Source organism: Micropterus salmoides, unplaced genomic scaffold (assembly GCF_014851395.1).
Source record: "Micropterus salmoides isolate LMB-PRFRI ecotype aquatic unplaced genomic scaffold, ASM1485139v1 Ms_hic_scaffold_12, whole genome shotgun sequence".
Taxonomy (NCBI): Eukaryota; Metazoa; Chordata; class Actinopteri; order Centrarchiformes; family Centrarchidae; genus Micropterus; species Micropterus salmoides.
The window spans coordinates 26,923,563-26,938,938 of record NW_024040263.1 but is presented as its reverse complement, the minus strand read 5'-3'; the positions used below and the strand labels follow the sequence as shown (position 1 = coordinate 26,938,938).

Below are 15,376 nucleotides of genomic sequence, written 5' to 3'. Positions count from 1 at the left end.
ATATGAAAAGGAAAACTGGACATATTTTTCAACTTCAGGAAAAAGACATTCTTATATGTTTTGAAAGAAACGAGAAGGAAAAAGACAATTTTTTTTGTACAGTTGGTATTATTTTTAGATAAAATCCACATCCACAAGAAAAAATGGACTGACTCCAAACCACACTTTGGACACTTTCTCCAAGAACTGCATCAATATAGCACCACAATTAAAAACATTAAGAACAAGAAGGCAATCAAGACTAACTGCGTGTTTGACAAATTTCTTTTGGACAGATTATATATTATTTTCAATCCACATTACCCCTTTTTTAAATTTATTTTGCTATGTCCTTTCTTTGTTATTATTTATGTATTTTCTCTTCTTATACAGCTACCCCGGATTATTTTGTGTTTATAATTTCAATAAATATCTGAAAAAAAATTAACAGAAGGAGGAAGGCCTACTTGATACTAAAACCCAGAATGCAATTCGCCATCCAAGCGAAAATCCCTCATTTTCTTCTTGTGGATTCTTGTAGCATCCCAATTTGACACAAAACAGCCAACCAGGGTAACTTTGAACTGCTGGGGTCCAAGCAGTCTGTAAATGCAGGTTTGTAAATAAATGTAACAACATCCAAATACATATATTTATGAATTCATATAACATTTAAAACAATAAATATTTGTATGTGCATCAGAAATATATTTGTGAACCTTTTTTTTTGTGGATTTGTTTTACATTTATGTACAACATAACATATTTATATGTGCACTGAAAAATATGTTTGTGGACATCATATAAACCCCCGAAACAAATTTGTGAATCCTTCTGTGTGCATTCATTAATATTGACACTGATCTGACTCCATAACTTATACTTGTGTTTGTATGTGTGCTCCTGCATGCGATTTGTCTTTGTCATGTTGACATAAAAGGTTTGTATATCCATCGATGTGTGGATGTGAGAAAAGAAAAGACCCTTGCCAGCCTGATTTGGCAATGGTTGTCTAACATTCTTCTGCGGTGAAACCCCTCTGTCCCTATTTCTTTTCTGTTCTCGTCATTCCTACTCTCTCTCTCTCTTTTCTCAAACTCACTGCAGTGTTATTGAGGAGTAGAACTCGTCGGGCCCTCATTAATGTCCCTGGCATTCGCTTGGCTCTCTTACAGCTTCATCTCACATTCTACCCATGCCATCCTCGTATGCACAACACTAGCAGGCTTCAACTGCAATTAGTACCTGTGTTATCATGCATTCTCACACACACACGCACGCACGCACGCACGCACACACACACACACACACACACGCTCGCACATGCACGCACACACACACTCACATACAGCACAAGCATTTAGATCCATTTTTTGTGCCCAGCACCTCTCTTCCTGTCCTTCACACCTGCAGCCCTCTAAATAATGATGGACTTGTTGGACAATAATTAGACAGTGTTAATAAGCATTCAGTTTGTCCAGGAGCACTGGGATGCCATGTTTCCTTCCATTAGGGCTTTATTATAAATCTTTTCACTTTATTTTTTTAAACCTTAATGAAGGACTGACACAACACAGCTGTATTGTTATTGTCATATTTTATGACTGGTTTAGCCTTGGTCATTGTGGAAAATAGATTGGTGTTAAGGTTGCCATAGTTTAGGCCTAAATGGCACTTGGATGGTGATCAGGTAAGATAAAGTCCCACATGAACACTGATCAAAGTTTGCTTTTGTTTGTGTGATGTGGTTTATTGGAAGCCAGCCATACTAGGATTGTGTACTGCATAGTGTTGATAAGTTATATCGCTTTGTAGAATCTGATACTGTTAGCCTGCAAAGCCTGCGAATTGTCCCAGTATCTTATTAGCTCCACTATGAATCATTCATTTGGGTCTCTATCACAGAACCCCTAAAACTAGGCAAAGTCATTACCGTTTTCACTTTTTCAATCTCTCGCTCTTTTCATGTTCTGAGATCACTCCTTTATCCCTCGCGTTCTATTTTTCATCACAACTTTATCCTTATTCATACCCTCAAACACTTTTTAAACTTGAAGAAATGAGACCCACGTCTTTTGGAGAGAAAAAAAAAAAGGAACTAGGTCTGGGGTGATCACCAGAAAGTTTTCTGACACGCAGAATCACCCTTAAGCTGGTGTTGAATGTTTTAGAGCAGGCTGGTCTGTTTTTCTGAGGGGGATAAGACGGCTCTTGTGTCTGCTTGTCTGCCGGGGCTTTGGCAGTAGAGGAGAGGTTGCTACCTGTTCTGCTCTCCCCTCTCATCTCTTCACACTAATTAAAGAGAACTGGGTTTAAATCTTAGTGGGGACACACACCGTCTGCCTGCGCACAGGGGGTGTGCATAGTCATATGTATTCATCAAAATGTTTTATGAAGATCTTGTTTTTGTCTAAATGTGTGCAGAAACATATTTTTAAGTCAACATTTTATTAGACATGCTGGTGTAATATAATGTGCCAACTCCTTGTGCGTGTGTGTGCATGTGAATAGTGTGCAGTGCGGTGGCAAGGCACTGCAGGCAATGATAAGGAGGGGGCTTAAGCAGTGGGCTCTCTAGGCCTAATCACTGCACGCATTTCAAAGGCGAGAACGCCAATTAAAACTGATAGGGCTCAATATGGGCTTTGGGGCTGCCACAGCGAAGAGCAACACATCCAACATGAAAATCAATCAGCCCCCCGTCTCCTGGTCAGGAGAAGCGCTTTGCCAGCCAGTGATCCGAGAGGAGCCTCTGATAAATACATAGGCTCTACAAAGGGCTGTAGCAGGGGCAAGGGGGAAAGACTCGTGGGGTCAGGGAGAGGAGACAGAGATTTGTGAGTCCCCTGTCATCGTGTGTGTGCCGCTGTGCGTTGGGGATCAGAGGGTCTGTGATCTCAACTCCGAAAAGTAGGTGGAAAAGTAAGTGAGTGGGACTTTGATATATATATATATATATATATATGAGGGGGGATGAACTGCAGAGTGTCAGGATAAGTCAATTCAGTATTCCAAGCAGCTTTCAACCACGTTTACTGATTTTTTTTTGTCATTAAAAATCCACATCATCCAATCATTTGACATAATGAGAGCACGTATATTCCACATCTGTCAAGTTAAAGGAATAGTTTGACATACTGGGAAATATGTTTGATCGCTTTCTTACCGAGATGAAAGATTGACAACCACTCTCGTTTCTGTGCGCTAACAGTAGCTGCTTAGCTAGCTCATGCAAAAAGACTAGAGCAGGGGTCAACAGCTGGCCTGACTACATCTAAAGACAACAAAACCTACCTCATGTGCTGGACTATTTCTTGGCCAGACGAAGTCCCTTTGTTTGTTTGTTATGATAAAGAGGCAAAGTCCCACCCCTTCCACTGTCCCCCATGGGACCTTATTTTGGAAAAAACATGTAGGCCTATGGTAATCAAGTCGTTTGAATTATACCATGAATTACATGATATATTATGTTTGTCAATTTAAAAGTCCATTTTGCAAGTCAAGAAGGTATAGAAATTTGTCATAGAACCATTTAGTTTTGAGTCAAACCGCTCAGTTAACTACATCTCTTGTCTCGCACAATTGCACGAACACCAACACCAACACCCTTGTAATGTTAACGCCTGGTTCTTTCATCAGCCTAGGAGCGAAAAAATGAGCAAGACAAGTGGCTACTGTGAGAAAGTCATGATGCCCATAATGCAACATTTGGGAGTGTAGTCTTTCTAATTACCTTTTTTCAGTCTTACACTTGCATGAAAAATTATTTTCTAAATTGACAAACATCATATAACTAATTCATGCACAATTCAAACAGGATCAATGAATTATTGATCATGGTGGTCTATTGGTAGGGGGGGGGGGACTCCCCTCTCTATTGGACACAGCCAGGCTAGCTGTTTCCCACTGATTCCAGTGCTATGCTGGGCTTAGCGAAGCGGCTGCTGACTCTAGCTACATAGTTAGTGTACAGAAGAGTGATAAATAAAATATGATAATGTGTGCCAGGGGCCATTTTTCTGTATACTTCTGAGAGTTTAAGTATATTTTGCTGATAATACTTTTGTACGTCTACTGAAATGTACGTTTGAATGATGGACTTTTACATGTAATGGAGTATTTTTACATTGTTGTCTCCAATTACACAGTTGCGTTGTTTTACTTAAGTAAAGGATCTGAGTGCTTCTTCCACCGCAGCCTTCTCATCTAACTCTTGGCAAGAACACCAATAAGCATATTTCTCAAAATGATGAACCATTATTTTAATAGATGGACATGGCACTGAAACATAATCACATATTATTACTATTCTATTATTCTATTAGAAGATGCCTGTTAACCAAACTGACAATACACTTCACCAACAATATGCAATCATATTAAAACACATTTAATTGTAAAATAAAATAAAAAAAATATTGCAAAAGGAGATAATACAGTACAGCCTCAATTCATGAGCTCAAGCATGTTTTTCTAAAGAACAGATTTATCACTTATGTGGTGTAAGTGTCTCTTAACAGTCAGGACAAAGAATCACAAGAATCTGCTGTGGTTTATGTCAGTGAAGTGAAATGCACAGGCTACACAGGAGCTGAGTGTCAAAGTGAGCATTCCTTGGCACCATCCACAGTATAACTGCTGTAGGTCACACTCTGCCGAGGCAAATTAAGGTGAAGTCCAATACCTTGTAATGCGTGTGTGTCTGTGTGCTTGTACAATTGTGTGTAAGAGCTAATACCCTCTGACAAGCTGATAATATATTTCTTGTCATATCGTTTGACATCATCAGCTAATAAAGATTGATTGCTCTTTGTTCCCTGTCAATGAGTGTTAGTACTATTGCCCCGCCGCTGTGGTGTGTGTGCATGCGTGTGTCTGTGTGTGCGAGAGAGAGAGAGAGAGAGCGCTCAGGCCTTTCCCCTCCACAGATCAGACTCTGGCTGGACCCAATCTTCTCCCATGATGCTTTGCAGGCGGAAATTTTGGAAATACTCCAGGCGGTGGCTATGAGACAAAAAGAGATAATATAATATATAAAATTCTGAAAGATGCTCATCATAATTTCCGAGAGCCTAAAGCGACATCTTCAAATTACTTCTTTTGTCTAATCAACTGGCCAAAATCCAAAGATAATCATAAAGGACAAAGAAAATCCTTACATTTAAGAATATGGAACCAGCAAATGTTTGACAATTTTACTTGAAAAATGACTGAAACAGTTAACCATTTATTAAAATACTAATCAATTAATCGATTGACGGGGCACTCCACAAATTTCACACATGAAGATCCGTTTACTATTCATGCAAAGTACAACTCAGCCTGTAAATAACTGTTGTAAAATGTCCTGTGTGGCTCTGGAGGAAGGACTAACATCTGAGAAAATAACCCTGCTGATGTCTTATAAACAATCCTCATGATGTCAGTAGGGTTATCTTGGCTGGGGACTTTAAATTTGCAACTGAAACCTTTTGTTACAAACTGGGGCGTGGAGAATCCAAGATTTGGGCATTTACCAGTAAGGGGAAATCTAACAAAAGATGCCATGGAGTTATTATTATGGAAAATGTAGATGTGACGCCCTGTGGGGTCAGGAGGGGATGTGGCCTATCTCTCTCTTCCTTGTAGAGGAAGAGCTGACTGTGGTAACTCTGGGCACCTGGGCTAATTACCCTGTAGGCTATTTGTAACTCTGGCTGCTAATCAAGTCTCTTATTTGTCGTTTCCTCTCTCCTCGATTGAACCGGACGTTGTTCGGCTCCGACGTCTTGCAGGCCGTCCCAAAGCTCTTATTTGCGCTCCGAGGAGCGAGGACTGAGGAGCGATCTCTGAGGAGCTATGAGCGAGGATACACCAGTGCATCCATCCTTCGTCTTTTACTGACCAACACGCCCCCTTATTGGGTAGCCGTTATTGTTTGGACGCTGCAGCTGATCTGGGACAAGTCACTAAACTGCACCAAAGTATATAAAGCGAACAAAGCATCTGAAAGCAACCGACGGCTCCGCGAGTAAAATCAGCTGATGAAAGTATGCGCTGAAAAAATAAATAAAATAAAAAATCGTTGGATTGATAGGCCTATAATGGAACACAGTGATGATCGGTGAGGAATGATGTGACTTGCAAATAAAATGTATGCAGTAGTGTTAAAGGATAACAGAACAGGAAAGAAACGGAAAGCCAAAAACTGAGCGTCAACTTTGATACAAGTTACAATTAAATTTCATCGAAAAAATCCCTGAATTTCCTGACACCATGATCATATTCTGGGTTATTCAATAACGAAATTACAATCAGAATCAATACATATAAATGCTGATAATATCAGCATAGTGCCAGTAGAAATTATCCTGTGCCTCTGAGCAGGATATAGGCTACAGTAACCTATAATTTTTCATTATTTCATTGTTAAACAGGCAACAGAGAATCCAGCTGCTCTGCACTGATAACTGTGAGACTTTATTAGTACCAACACAGTGCACATGTGTGCAGACACAAACTCCACCAAAAGTCTCTACAGCTGTTAGAGCCCAGTGACAGCTGATCCAGCTGCCGCCATCATCAGAAATGGACGTCACTTTGAGTCACGCTTCAAAGGAAAGGACATTTCATTTCTCTAAAAACATATTTCCTCGTTCCTTCTCTCCTGGGTTGGAAAAGACGCAAGTGAGGGAAACATGGATGCAATTAAGAGACTTGAGAAGCACCCTCTTTCTTCTCATTCTGCTGAGGTCGCTGCTGGGCTGAGGACGGACGAACCTCTCTGCTAACTTGTTACCATCTGTTTCCCTCCACAGGTTCCACCTTCGCCTTGGTTTCTGGACATGTTGTTTTAGTTGATAGTTATTATTTCTTGCACATTACAACACCCTCACCCACATTTTCCATGCATCTATAATCCTGACCTGACTGAAACCACTGATGTACATACCCGTATTTGTTCACCTTTACTTTGGCACCAGCCTTAATTTAGTTAATTTTGGTTTAATAAACACATTTTGTTAAACTTCTACCATGGTGTGTCTCCCTTTTGTTGTGGCCTTTTGAGCCAGGTCATAACAGTAAGATACAGTGTTCTTGGAGCTTGACCCAAAATAGGGACTGAAAGTCAGGATATCTCGACCTCTGCTGCTTTGATTTTGACTGCTCTTCTATCCCTCTTCTATCTATCTGTCCCCAGACATCATGAAAGTGCATTACTAAATTGCTTGAATACCCATTCAAAACAAAATGTTGTTTTAGTATAAATAATGTCTGTGTACATGACCTCTAACAACTGTCCGGATACTCACAAATTGGGTTTTTGTCCTTCCACTATCTCCTCCTTTGGGATGGGATAGAGAGCCTCATATGTACGCTCCTCCCCTGAGCCATGGATGGCGTAGGAGTTCATCCTGTTGATATTGGGAGGAAAGTATGACCAGGGGAGGAGAGCCTCACCCATCCACCTGTCCCCTGTGATTGTGGCATTAAACACCATGGGCAGTTGTTGCTGGAGAAAGAATTTCAAGACAATATTTAAACACCTAACAAGTACTGCTGCCCACTTCAATAACACCCTAGATCTATGCCTACCTGGAATGCTTGGCCGACTCCTGACAGCAATAATATCAGGTGCTGTCCATGTCTGAAATGAAAATATGAATTGTATTTTTGTTTGTATAAAGACTGGCTATAAACATATGGACATGGATGCTACAACAGCTTAAGTCTGTACTTACGGACAAAGCTCCACTTCTAGGTAATTTTCTTTAGTACTATCAAGGAAGAAGGACTCCACGACTGAGAAGAAGATGAAGAAGAAAAACAATTGAATCCAGACCTTTGTTCCTGCATTAATAAACAGTTTAAATTATGCTACTGGCCTCATTCACACCAATTTCAGAGAAAAATGACAATCATTAAATAATTTGAGTTGTTTGTTTGAAGTTACACTTTAACAATATTATGTAAAAATTGTAGATATATAAACTTTGAAGTAAGATATGAAGACCAGCACTCCCGCTTACCTAACAGGATGCTCATTATCTAGCTAGATTATAATGGGGTTGGTTTCCAGTCTAATAAGTAACATTAATGAGGCCAAATATGTGGGGCTCATTAACCGGAAATCGAACCTACTTAAGGTCAATTAGAAAGGATTGTTATTACTCAACCTCATTGCAGGGTTTAATTGCTGTGTCACCATAATAATGATAATGCAATTACTATTATGGCATCACAAACAGAGTTAGTCCCTAGTCTCTACAACCTCATTGAACTTTGAATTTTTATTCCTCAGCGTTTAGAGTGGTCTAAAATTGCATCATACAGACTAAATCATGACTGGAATAACAATGTTATAATAGGCAAAACTACTGGGGGGATGGGAATCATAAACACAACACCTGTTCAATACAGTGCAGTTTATTACAACAAAAGTTCAGTTATGGAGTGTGCCACTGGAATAAATACACACCTTTTAATTGGTGAATTATAATCAGTCAAAGGAAAAGGTCAACATTAATGAGCTTTAGATGTGCTGGTAGGTGGATTTTAGGTTAGGTTAGGTTAACTAAGCTAACCGTCTACTGGCTATAGCTTCATATTGATAAACTGATATGAAAATCTTCACATCTAAGTCTCGACAAGAAAGCCAATGAGCACATTTCCTAAAATGCTAAAGCATTCCTTTAATTAGCAATACATAAAAAAGTTCCAAAGTAATTAATTACATTTACATTTAAATAACACTATTTTGTTTAAAAATGTTGTGACTTCATATGAGATTCCATTTACTCATTAATTTTGTCTTCTTTAAGATCACACTTCATTTGTAGCCATTCATCATGGATTTATCAGTAAATGCCTAAAAGGAACAAATATATTGCATGTCTACAAAAACATTTAGTGCAGTGCCGTAAAGCATAGCCTGAGCTCCCTGCACTTTTACCCACCTTCATAATCCCAGAGACCAGGGAAGGCCTGACTGGGGGGCCCTGCAGGAGCTGCTGGGTCATTGAAGAAGGGACCAAACACCTCTATCTTCAGCCCTCCTTGCCCAGGAGAGAAAACGATCTTGATTGGGTCATGATTCACAGGAGAGCTGTCCCAGGTGTCCTGGATCAAAAACTGCATTTGCGTAGGAGGACTGGAATAAAAAAATCAATCAAAATTAGAATATGCTGTGATGTGTTCATAGTGACACGGTCCAGCAACACATTGCAAACTTACAGAGATTCACAGCACAGCAGAATGTGAATCAGTATCATACATTGTAGTCCACAAGCTACCTCCATGATGTCAAAGCTCCAAAGACTCAGTGGCTAAAATACTGTCAACTGTGCTCCAGCTCTTTAAGCAGTCTGTTATCAAATGAGGTTAAGGCAGTTCTGTTACTCAGTAACTTATCAAGATAGCAAAACTGACTTCCTGATATGGAAAACTTGGATCTATCAAATCAAACTTACTTGCTGTCCAGATTGTGGTTTCAGATTAGACTTGACTTGTATTCTCAACAAAATGGAAAACAAATGCTTATTAACAGAAATTCTGCAACGTTAGCATAACCAAACACGAATTTTGTCAGCAAGTCATATGACTGATTGACGGAGAGCTAACTTATCCATCAAATGTTATAAACCAATACGTTTCTGATGAACCAGACGAACTCGTCGGGGTGAAAACTCTCTTTCCACTTGCAAAACTGGCATTAAAAACATTGGCTTTCTTGAAATGACATATCCTTCCAAACATACGGTATCCGACCCTGGAGCTTCCTGACACAGGGCGGAACCTTTTAGGACTTACTCTGTTGAACAGACGACAACCTTTGCGGTGCACTTCATTGCCATTGGTTGCCATTGGTTATTTGTTTACTTCAAAACGGACGGCGGAACCGGTGGTTAAAGTTAAAAACACATTTATGATTTCATATTGTCAACTACCAAGTGTCAGATAATTCATTTATATAACTCGGATGCGTCACCTTTCTCTTAGAATGTTTTGTGTTGCGTGTTAGCTAATTTGTTTAACAGATCAAAAGGTTTAGTTAGCTAAGCTTAGCTGAGATTGATTAGCCTTCCCAGCTAACGCGAGCTTCACCAGGTAACTTAACCACCGATAACGCAAGCTAGTTCGCTGTAACATTTTATGTTTTAGCAGCTTTCAACACTAACATTAGTTAGTATTGAAAGACAAATTTCGAAGAGGGACTGTTCTGACATAACATTGACAATTTGCAACTGCCTGCTTTTTTTCTAACGTTTAGTTTGTTATCTTAAGTTAACGTAACTTGCTGGTGATCGTTTTTAATTTGGCAACGCAAATTGTTTTACTTCTGTTTAGGCTACCTCACAGCTTTAGCATGGACGCAGAAGTTGAGTTTTTGCGTGATCAAGGTAAGGACAAAGCATAGCTTCATCAGGTTGACTGGTCTATCAGATTTGTTCATCCCAAAATTATCTTACAAAAATCTTTGTTTAAAGTTGCCTAAGTGTCCTAAATAAATACTGAAAATTGCATGATATTGCATGACAAGCTCCTTAAGCATTGATGAAGGCTAAGGGTAGACTTTTTCTAAAACTGACAAAAGGTTCAAAATGACAACAGAGAAATGGTGTCAACCTGTTTTTGTAAATGAACAGCACAGTCCAGCACAATAAGTTAGCCCTGTCACTCACTCACGTTCTCTGTCTAATAATGGTAACTTCTAGCTTAACTTTTGACTGCTCTCAGCAGAACTGCCATAACTTTACTTGTGGCTGCACTGGCAGTGTACTTGCCTGCAAACACAGCCATAGCTGGATCTACCCCTGAATTGCCAGAAACTAAGGCCAAAGTCAAAATGCACTTCTAAGATGTTTGCTATGCTTTTTATCTGCTTTAACTATTACATGATTGGTGATATTTAAAACTAGAGCCTCATTTGTGAAAATTACCATATGTAAAATAGCCCACACAAACTGGGAAAACAACATGAGTGTGTGTGCTTGACTGTTTGTTTGTTTTCAGTCCACAGGTTAAATTCTGCACTCAGCCAGTATCAACATGGGCACTCCACTCAGTCCACCTCATCTCAGGTACAAAGACATTTATAAAAATCTCCATAAACTACCAAAGATTTAGTTCTTTGTTTGGTATCTTCAGTAAACAATTAGGTTTATTTATTTGACTTTGCTAGGAAATTATTAAACAAGATATAGTATACATATATGGGGATTTTGATAAAGGCTCTGTTCTCTGTAACCACTTTTATCTGTCTTTTGTTAACATGGGAAACTTAATAAAACGAATTGCAACTGCACGGATAATTCCAACTCACCCCATGCATCTCTTATGTTCAGCAGGTTGAGGAGGCGAGACGAGCAGAGTCTCCTGCACTCTGGATCTCAGATAGAAGGTCAGGCACAATAAAAGTCTATTAACTGTTTTTAAACAACCCTCTTTTAATATGAGTGTACTAGAGAGCACACACACACAAAAAAACACACACAAGAGGGCTTTATCTATCTGTGTTACAGTGTAATGGCTCCTCTGATAGCGGAGTATGACCGGCACATGGATGAAATGACTGAGCAGCTGCAAAGATACCAGGTGAAAAAGACTAAAGCAATAAGACACACTAATTAAATCGGACAGCAAAATGAAATATTGTACAAACTCACAAACATTAAATGTCTTGACTTCATTCATGGCAATATTTTGAATATACTGTAGATGTACACCATCAGCCATAACATTATGACCACTTGCCTAATATTATGTAGGTCCCCCTTTTGCTGCCAAAACAGCCCTGACCCGTCGTGGCATGGACTCCACTAGACCTCTGAAGGTGGAATTTGGAGGCCAAGTCAACACCTTGAACTCATTGTTGTGTTCCTCAAACTATTCATGAAGCATTTTGCTTTGTAGCAGGGCGCCTATCCTGCTGAAAGAGGCCACTACTATCAGGAAATACTGTTAAGGGTGTACATGGTCTGCAACAATGCTTAGGTAGATGGTATGTGTCAAAATAACATCCACATGAATGGCAGGATCCAAGCTTTCCCAGCAGAACATTGACCAAAGCATTGGACTACACGGGCCAGCCTTCGCTCCCCACACATCAGTGAACCTTGGCCGCCCAGTCATAATGTTAAGGCTGATTAGGGTATACTGATGTGATGGGACGTATACATTTAAGCTCAGGAAATATGCAGTAGTGAGTAGCAGAAAGCTCAAAACTTTAAATGATAGAGCTGAATGATAGTAATTAGAGTCAAGATCTCTTAATCTGAGTTTGTTTTAATGAGAAACATCTTTTTGTTTGCTTTCTCTAAAGAATACTGATCTTTTATAATGTGTTACTTTTCAGATGTACAAATCTGGACCTAAGTTTGATTGCAGGTGCCCCAAAATGTATCAGGGTGACGTAACTAAAATAATAACAGTCAGTGTGGATCTACTTGTTAAAACAGGTGCTGATGGCAGACGTCAAAATTAAGTTGGAGAGCGTTGTCAAGGAGAACGAAAGGTAGAAATTTTTTCCTGCTGTCAACATATGGAGAGTAGTTACAGAAGAGGACAGAAAAACCATTTATCACAGCAATCAACATCAACCAAGCTTTTCTGTCATGCCAGGTGTTCATAGCGAATATCAGATATTCATCGGCTTGCTTACTTGAATTATTAAACATTCTATTCGCATGTCCCAAGAAAAATGAGCTAACAGTGAGTTAGCTTGGTTATTAGTTAGGTCTTCATAGATTGTAAAGGCATCTCAACCATTTACATTAAATCCAAATAAAGTATACTTTATTGACTGTAATTAAGTTTGAGATAGTTTATTTACCATCAAAAGCTATTGGCGATTATTGTTATCATTGTTTTTATAATTTACCGTTTCAATATCAACCCCCACCTTTGCCAGGCTGCATGCTGAGCTGAGGGAGTCTGTTGAGAAGCAGCTTCATGCCCTGCCTGTGACTTCAGGGGTGGAGGGCAGCACTCTGGAGGAGGAAGCAGTCATCAGGAACCTCCAAGAACAGGTCCAGCTGTCTGAACAGGTCTGCTTTATGTCCATGTTTTCTAAACCTATGTAGATTAAGTCCACATTTACAATTATGTGTTTATTTGGTCCTTATAATTTTCCATATGGTGTCATCTAAAGGAATGCTCGGACACTGTGGGGAATCCAGTTGTTTGCTGTCTGACTGGGAGTTTGACCAGAAAAAAACAATATTAACGTGTTTATCTCTGTGCATTCAGTGGAGAGATTTGTGAAGGCATGTTTAAGGCGGAACTATGTAACTGAGCTTCTGTTTAGCATTCAGCTAAAATGCTAATGTTATACAGCATTTGCTTAAAGTTTGCTAACCTTACTTACCATTACCCACCATAAGCTACTAGTCACACCAGACAAAGTAAGGCTGTAACTGCAAAAGACATGTTATTGATTACGAATTGTTTCTTCTTTCAAGCATTACATATTGTCACTTTAAATTGCTGCAGTACACAGACTGGATGCAGAGGGGAATCACTCAGCCTAGCTCTGCGAAACGTGCTGTTTCTCACTTTTAGGCTGTCATATTTACAAGATGTATCTTGAGTATTTTACATATGTAGCAACAGAAAACAAGATATAATGGATTAATGAGTAGTTGGCTCACGTTGGAGCTGTTAACTGACAACAGCAACAACAACAACAGCTGGTCCCAGTGGCTCTACACAGCACTGCCCTTTTAATGAAGTTGCCAGCTCTGCACACTTTCATATTGAACAAAACCCAGATGAGTTTTTGAATTTAGTGGTGACTCACTCGCTTGCTAACAAGATACAGCATGAAAATAAAACAATTTTGGAGCTGTTCTCTTTGACATTCTAGCTGTTTTCCACATGGCTAGAGCCTATTCTACACCAGCTTATGTCCTGGATCAGTCTCTCTAATGCACAGAGATGGTTGGTATTGCTCTTCCCCTTTAGTAAGTCTGCAAAACGTCTTTAACATGCTTCAATGCATTTGACTGTGTTGAAACACGTGTGTATTTTCACATGCATTTCTTTAGGAGCGGGTTCAGGCCATAGAGCTGTGGCAGACAGTAGCCCAGGAGCTGGACCGCCTCCGACAGGTCTACCAGAAGACCATCTCTGATGGACAGATCCACGATGCTCAGAGATTACAGTTCAAGGTTCAGTTTTCCCACATTAACATGCAGAGCTGGCACATCATTAGTAGATCAGCCCTTCACCACTAGATGGAGCTATTATTATAGAGATTTGGTTAATTAGAGCAGTTTGGCCTCCCTTAATGCTTGATGTAAGCATGAGGTAATTACAAGCAGTTAACTTTTATTGAATGCCTCTTTTTTCCATCACAGGATCAGCTTGTTCAGTTCCAGCAGCACACACACAAACTTCAAGTGGCAAATCAGAAACTGGAATCGGTAAGTGTAATTAAAAGCATGTTTAATTATTGCCTCCTGGCAGCCATGGGATCGAAATGCTGTGCACTTCTCCAAAATTAACCCCGCTTTAATAATTCATCTTGTAACTGAGTGAATCGGTTTCTAAATCACTCTGGAAGTCAGCCAATGGTGTCTTGGTTGTATAATGGACTGTCAGCTGGCTTGGTAATCCTCTAACTATCTTAGCTTTTTCTTTTTCCAGCACATACTTTATACACTAGTCTCTCTCGCTCTCTCTCGCTCTCTCTCGCGCTCTCTCTCTCGCTCTCTCGCTCTCTCTCTCTCGCGCTCTCTCTCGCTCTCGCTCTCTCTCTCGCTCTCTCTCGCTCTCTCGCTCTCTCTCTCTCGCGCTCTCTCTCTCTCTCTCTCGCGCTCTCTCTCTCTCTCGCGCTCTCTCGCGCTCTCTCTCTCTCTCGCGCTCTCTCTCGCTCTCTCTCTCTCTCTCGCTCTCTCTCTCTCTCTCTCTCTCTCTCTCGTTCGCTCTCTCTCTCGCTCTCTCTCTCGCTCTCTCTCTCTCTCTCTCTCGCTCTCTCTCTCTCTCGCTCTCTCTCTCGTTCTCTCTCTCTCGCTCTCTCTCTCTCTCTCTCTCGCTCTCTCTCTCTCTCTCTCTTTCTCTCTCTCCCCCCCCCCTCCCTAGCTCTCTCTCTCACACCTACAGACACTCATAAATACACTCAGCATCAAACTGTTGAGTCTCTATTTAGAGAGTAATCTGATAGAGGCTCAACCTTACTTTGAGAAGGTGTACAGTATATTGTGCATATTTATTCACATACTAACCCATGCGCACACACATACACATGCATAGTGCTTACTTAGGACACAATACAGTGTATGAGGAGAGAGTAATACTATATGCCTCTGATGTATTCTTAATGAGAGGGCAAGCCTTGGGCTTTCCCCTCTCTGACTTCTCATACAAGAAGCCTTTTTCAGTCACTGTATGTGAGAACTATTGACTTTGTAGCCTTGAA

At 40.1% G+C, this 15,376-nt stretch overlaps 2 protein-coding genes across 5 annotated transcripts in view; one reads left to right on the top strand and one right to left on the bottom strand.

The window, feature by feature from the left end:
* Window positions 1-4,216: 4,216 nt before the first annotated feature.
* cunh4orf33 (chromosome unknown C4orf33 homolog) lies at window positions 4,217-11,400 on the bottom strand. Of its 3 annotated transcripts, XM_038714332.1 has the most exons (7): window positions 9,429-9,748; window positions 9,193-9,323; window positions 8,916-9,109; window positions 7,701-7,761; window positions 7,555-7,606; window positions 7,272-7,471; window positions 4,217-4,983 (listed from the first exon to the last, which is right to left on the bottom strand). In XM_038714332.1, the coding sequence occupies exons 2-7, from the start codon at window positions 9,255-9,257 to the stop codon at window positions 4,887-4,889; spliced, it is 669 nt and encodes a 222-aa protein (XP_038570260.1). In that variant the 5' UTR covers window positions 9,258-9,323; window positions 9,429-9,748; the 3' UTR covers window positions 4,217-4,886. The 3 variants fall into 3 exon arrangements, with proteins under 3 accessions (XP_038570260.1, XP_038570261.1, XP_038570262.1); XM_038714333.1 differs by lacking the exons at window positions 9,193-9,323; window positions 9,429-9,748 and adding an exon at window positions 11,282-11,400; XM_038714334.1 differs by lacking the exon at window positions 9,193-9,323.
* The window catches only part of sclt1 (sodium channel and clathrin linker 1), a 25,088-nt gene continuing 19,529 nt past the window's right edge, over window positions 9,818-15,376 (top strand). Inside the window, exons 1-9 of one of the 2 annotated variants that reach the window (XM_038714331.1) lie at window positions 9,818-10,065; window positions 10,306-10,358; window positions 10,972-11,039; window positions 11,307-11,359; window positions 11,481-11,553; window positions 12,417-12,472; window positions 12,869-13,004; window positions 14,004-14,126; window positions 14,316-14,381. In XM_038714331.1, coding sequence (XP_038570259.1) covers window positions 10,325-10,358; window positions 10,972-11,039; window positions 11,307-11,359; window positions 11,481-11,553; window positions 12,417-12,472; window positions 12,869-13,004; window positions 14,004-14,126; window positions 14,316-14,381 — 609 coding nt within the window. In that variant the 5' untranslated portion in view covers window positions 9,818-10,065; window positions 10,306-10,324. Of the gene's footprint in view, window positions 10,066-10,305; window positions 10,359-10,971; window positions 11,040-11,303; window positions 11,360-11,480; window positions 11,554-12,416; window positions 12,473-12,868; window positions 13,005-14,003; window positions 14,127-14,315; window positions 14,382-15,376 lie in introns of both variants that reach the window. The other variant, XM_038714330.1, reaches the window with a different exon arrangement.

Bases quoted from the DNA above. Each gene is read 5' to 3' on its own strand.
- cunh4orf33 (XM_038714332.1), bottom strand. From the start codon at position 9,257: ATGGAGGTAGCTTGTGGACTACAATGTATGATACTGATTCACATTCTG. The intron at 7,607-7,700 runs GTAAGTACAGAC...TTTTCATTTCAG, and splicing joins CTAGAAGTGGAGCTTTGTCC to ACATGGACAGCACCTGATAT. The intron at 7,472-7,554 runs GTAGGCATAGAT...TTCTTTCTCCAG, and splicing joins GAGTCGGCCAAGCATTCCAG to CAACAACTGCCCATGGTGTT.